Raw genomic sequence first — 5,783 nt, 5'->3', positions numbered from 1 at the left:
GAGAGATTTAATGTATTTTATTTCAGTTGATTTCATCTAAGGCTGTGTCTGAAGTCAGTTGTAGTAGTTCTTGTGTTTCTCTTTTCTTCAGTGATTCTGTTTGTTAACAGCAGCTGTTCATCACTAATGCTCAATCTGCACTTAGTTAATCGCTTAATTACTTGAATGCAATGTAAAGCTTCTTTTTCTGTACTCAACTGAATTAAGTTCAGATTACTTATATCTGTTAGTTTTAAAACTTAAATGGTTTAAGGCAATCGGTTTGAGTTAACCTAACTTGTCAGGTTTTTAAGGTATCTGTTTCCTGAAACGGTTTGAGTTGAGTTACTTGTCAGGTTTGGAGCTCTCGACTGCAGGAGGTTCTTTCGCAGAAGTCATGACCAGCTTCATCAGCGAGAAACAACAGCTGCAAACTCTGAAGGACCGTGTGTGACCTGTCTGGAGAAGGAGAAGCTCCACGTGTTCACCAGCAAGAGTCCAGAGATCCGGCGCTTAGCCCAGAAAAATCCATCTATGGGACTTTTTATTTTAATACAAAGATTCACCTTGTCTAAAATATACAAAAACAATAAAAACAAATTTAAAACATTTCAAGTTATCCCTTATATCCTGACACATCTGCTGATGTTGTGTCTCTCTCTCACTTTTCATTTTGTCTCTGTTTTCTTTTCTTTTCTAATCAAGCCTGACTGGCTACACTCGTCCTGGTAGAACAGGGATCAGAAGCAAACATTAAGCAGTGCACTGACACACTCTTACTCTACAAACATATACCGGTCAAAGGACTTTCTCTCTGTGTTTATGGACACTTAAAGCAAGTATAATTATAAACGCAGGGCTCTATACACTTATATTTTTGAAGGAGCACTTACACAGCACTTACAAATTGCATAAATAATCTTATGAGGCTAATGTATCAAATATAACATTTGGAATACAGAAATATGAAATTATGAAAAACATTAGAATGGTGCTTTGCCACTAGGTGGCGGTATGACACTGCCTGAATGAGTGACTCGGTGAGTCATTTAATCAATGGATTCATTAGAAACGGATGATTCATTCAGAAAAAACTACGCTAAAAGTTACTCAAGCAAATGTATTCAGTAAACACCACTGTGTGCTGCTGCAGAGCACAACAACATGCTTTGTTTGGAAACATTTCCTTTGCGAAATAGGTCTTTTTTTTAATCTTGTTTATTGAATTGTTGTCCTGACAGAAAAGTCTGCCACAGACCGTGCTTAGCAAACATTATAACCGCTCTGTGTGTGTGTGTGTGTGCCTGTGTGTGTGTGTGTGTGTGTGTGTGTCCTGTAACGTTAAATCAGACACAAATAAAACCGAAAAATAAATATAATACTATGATTAAAAGTTACAGATACCTGAAGCTGTTGTATCTTGGCGTTCAAGTGTTGCCTGGGGGTGTTTTACTTCCTTTTTTTTTAAATTTTGAAATGTCCATTTTAATTTTCAAATAAATGTTTGTATATATATATATATATATATATATATATATATATATATATATATATATATATATATATATATATATATAATATAGTTTTAAAGCAAGTATTTTATCCATCAAGGACACATTAAATGATCAAAAGTGACTTTCTATCTCAAGTAAACACTGTTATTTTTAACTTTCTATTCATCTGTGAATCCTGAAAAATAAAACCTATCACAGTTTCCACACAAATATTGCTTTTTTCTCAAAACAACTGATAAGTTGTATTATATATATATTATATTATATATATCGGTATATCACGGTACTGTTCATGCACAAATATTTCTAGATACATCTTTCATTACATTAAATTTTTCCAGATGTTTACTGTATTTGTATTTTCTGTTAATAAAGGCTCCTGCTCAATGCATGAATGTAAATGTTCAGACAAGACTCTACACACAGAAACTTTCACTTCATCTCTTTCACTGATCACTTTTGAGATTTTGATTATTTTTCTTCCATAATCATGTTTCTTCTTCAGGCTAGTGAACAAAATTAATTCACAAGGATTTATACACCATTTTATTCTTCAAAACATGGTCAAAAGAGTTTGTTTTCTGATTTATGGAGTGATTAAAAAAGAGAAATTCTGAATTATTAATCTGGCTTTGTTCAAAGTTCAGATGTATGTATGCAAATTAGTGCGTTTTTTCGTTATATAATTAATTTGCATATTTTGTAGATCAAGGATGCTGATATTAAATAGTTATTTATTTCCTTTATTCACCTGCAGTGTCTTAAATTGAACAAACTGAATATATTCTGTGTGAAAACTGAGCGTCTTAGTTTCTGACTCGTCACAGAGCAGATGAAACATGTTTTAAACAGCTGTTCAGATTCTGACATTTGCTGTTTATAAAAAAAACCCCAAATACTTAAAGACATATTTAGTTTCAAACCAACACTTTTTATGTTTTAATTTGGACTAAAACATGCCATATCATGATGTAAGATATCTGAAATATGCTACACGTGCTGTTTTGTGTAACATTTAGAAATGTTGTGTACTGATTTGTTGATATGTGTTATTTGTGTTGTGTTACTGTCACACAGGACACACGTTTAACCTGCTCAATGTGATTAAACGTTAGTGTTCACCAGTCAACTCTCCGTTCACAAAGCACTGAAGATGTAGAAACAGAGGTGTGAGCAGGCAAAGTTTATTAGCCGTCGATGAACATTCCTCGGCTGTAAACACACACACAGAAATCTGCTGAATGAAGCGGATTACAGGAATACTGTGTGAGAGCGAGAGGAGGAGGAGCGCTGCAGTCCTTCGGTGTGTGTTTGCTAATAGCACAACATTCAGACTGTGTCAGAGAACGAGCATCTGCTTCCTGTGAGAGCGGAAGAAGAAAACCAAGACATGAGATCAGACACTGACACACGGCTGGGTCGAGTGTGTGTGTGTGTGTTACCCGTCAGTGTGTGCCAGTCGGGAGCGGTGTGTGTTCCTCTTCGCAGACCGGATCTCCTTCAACCACGTACCACACCTCATTGTGTCTGTTCAACAGCTTCAGAGGACTAACACACACACACACACACACACACAATAATAATAATAATAATAATAATATAAAATAAGCAGTTCATGTATCAAGGTCTCCATGAATAAAAGTAAGTCAAGCATAGTACAAATAGAAATAAAGTTGTGCTGAAACTCATTTAACTTCTGTATTTGAGAGAAAGGAGGAGAATTGGAGCGTCTCACATCATCACGACAGATTTCAGAAGACCAAACTTTCTTTGGAATAACATGCAGAGAAACCACGCAAAGAAATCAATGTACTATGTACTATATTTTTGTTTTTTAATTGATACTGTTTTTAATATTTTGTGATTTTGGGGGATATTACAGTAAAGTGTTTTTGTTAAATAGTTAAGACTCATTTATTATTACATGAAAACCTTTATTATTTTGAGCTTAGACCTGAAAATGAACTTAAATTGTAGTAAATCTTGAAAGCTTTGGAGACACTTGGCAGATTTTTGTCAAAGTGAAAAAGTTATAAATGTTTGTATATTATGAAAAATACACAAAATAATTTTTTTTCAAAACATGTATTAGACCTAATCTTCAAGAAAATCAAAGCCATGAATGTTAACAAGTTGTGTTCCGAATTTGAGGTTGATGTCACTAAAATAACCTTTCAGTGAGATTTGGCCGCAGTACCAAACGCTTCCACTAGATGACGCTTCTCTTCCGTTTCCAATGCGTTTGTTTCTCAGGACCATTCAACTTTTTAGCCCCGAGCGTAGTGGTGGGTGTGGTTAAAATGTGTGTGTGTGTGTGTGTCTGTGTGTGTGCACCTGTCGTAGCCCAGCGCGTAGTGGTGGGTGTGGTTAAAATGTGCGTGTGTGTGTGTGTGTGTGTGTGCACCTGTCGTAGCCCAGAGCGTAGTGGTGGGTGTGGTTAAAATGTGTGTGTGTGTGTGTGTGTGTGTGTGCACCTGTTGTAGCCCAGAGCGTAGTGGTGTGTGTGTGGTTAAAATGTGTGTGAGTGTGTGTGTGTGTGTGTGTGCGTGTGCACCTGTCGTAGCCCAGAGCGTAGTGTTGGGTGTGGTTAGTGTGTGTGTGTGTGTGTGTGTGTGTGTACCTGTCATAGCCCAGAGCGTAGTGGTGGGTGTGGTTAGTGTGTGTGTGTGTGTGTGTGTGCACCTGTCGTAGCCCAGAACGTAGTGGTGTGTGTGGTTAAAATGTGTGTGTGTTTGTGTGTGTGTGCACCTGTCGTAGCCCAGAGCGTAGTGGTGGGTGTGGTTAAAGTGGGCGTGGGCTCTCAGCAGTGCTCTGCTCAGCAGGTGGGTGTGGACTCGGGAGGTGATTGACAGCATCCAGCCGCCGTAACTCCTCACATACACATCCATGTCCGGCATGTCAGAGAAATACAGCTACGTTTGTGTTTCATACATACAACAACAAACAGAATTAATAACAGAAATAATCATGCTGTGATACAAAATGTTAAATATAAATGAGAAACAGAAATATTTAAAATATTAAAATAAGTAATATAAATAAAACAGTAAAAAGATTTACAAAACTTATTGAAATATTTGTATTAATATTTTATCAATAATTAATTGAATAATTGATAAATGTAATAATTTACTTAGTATTTTTTAAAGAATAAATTAAATACTAATTGTATTATATATGTAATATTTTTTATTAATATTATTATTTTAGTATTTAAAATATTATTATTATCATTGTTATTAGTGTTCCTGTAGCTCAATTGGTAGAGCATTGCTATATCAAGCGCAAGGTTGGTGTTTCGATTCCCCGGGAACAAGTGATAGGTAACAATTGATAGCCTGAATACACTGTAAGTTGCTTAAGATAAAATCGTCTACTAAATGCATATATTTAAATTTTAATAAATACTAAAATAATATTAACAAATATAATTTTTTTTAAATATAAATATTAAAATAATACCTAGATAAATCTACATACAACTGAGATGACAGAGCAGCAGTATGTAACTAGATGTATTGTGTAGAGCTACAGTATTATGTTCTAGGTTAGGGTTCTAGGTCTGCAGGGGTTTGGTTTCGGGGCTCTGACCTTGTCGTTGGTGGGAGTGGGCGGACGCTCCTGATAGGCTGATGGCAGCAGGAAGCTGAGCGTGTAAATGGCTGGTTCCCACATCTTCACTTCCTCTGGGACTTCAACGAGCACCGGAGCCGTCATCTCAAACCTCACACCTGCACACACACACCACACACGCATGCACACACACACACACACGCATGCGCACACACACATGCACACACACACCACACACGCACACACACGCACGCACACACGCAAACACACACAAACGCGCACACACACACGCGCACACACACACACACATATATACCCAAACACGCACACACACACACACACACGCGCGCACACACACACATATATATACCCAAACACGCACACACACACAAACACACACACACACACACACACACACACACACACAGCTGTTGGTCACTGCAGTCTTCCTCTGTGGTCGTGTTTATGACGTGAACACAAACCCTCTTCATTGGCTCCAGATATATAGTGATAGAGGCGTCTGAAGGCCATCGCGGCGCCGACGCCCAGGAAATAGGCCTCAGCATCAGTAGAGACCCACCGCGTGGCTGAATAATGACGAACCTACAGACAGTCTGAACTTAACAACCACTTCAGATCAGTGCAAGACAGACATTCTCCTCTGTTGAGCGCCTGACCTCGTACTGCTCCGTCCGGCAGACCAGATCAAACTGAAGA

General features: G+C 37.6%; 1 protein-coding gene across 2 annotated transcripts in view; it reads right to left on the bottom strand.

Moving 5' to 3' along the window:
- Positions 1–2,215: 2,215 nt before the first annotated feature.
- soul5l (heme-binding protein soul5, like) overlaps positions 2,216–5,783 on the bottom strand; it is a 5,750-nt gene continuing 2,182 nt past the window's right edge. For both annotated transcript variants that reach the window (XM_052531158.1, XM_052531097.1), the window contains exons 3-8: positions 5,744–5,783; positions 5,549–5,669; positions 5,085–5,224; positions 4,242–4,405; positions 2,936–3,041; positions 2,216–2,854 (exon numbers count right to left, since the gene is read on the bottom strand). The exon at positions 5,744–5,783 is cut by the window's right edge and continues 45 nt beyond it. In XM_052531158.1, the coding sequence (XP_052387118.1) occupies positions 2,939–3,041; positions 4,242–4,405; positions 5,085–5,224; positions 5,549–5,669; positions 5,744–5,783 (568 nt within the window). In that variant the 3' untranslated portion in view covers positions 2,216–2,854; positions 2,936–2,938. The remainder of the gene's footprint in view (positions 2,855–2,935; positions 3,042–4,241; positions 4,406–5,084; positions 5,225–5,548; positions 5,670–5,743) is intronic.

This window comes from Carassius gibelio, chromosome A1 (genome assembly GCF_023724105.1).
Source record: "Carassius gibelio isolate Cgi1373 ecotype wild population from Czech Republic chromosome A1, carGib1.2-hapl.c, whole genome shotgun sequence".
Taxonomy (NCBI): Eukaryota; Metazoa; Chordata; class Actinopteri; order Cypriniformes; family Cyprinidae; genus Carassius; species Carassius gibelio.
The sequence above is the reverse complement of the archived record's forward strand: the minus strand, read 5'-3'. Positions and strand labels throughout refer to the sequence as shown.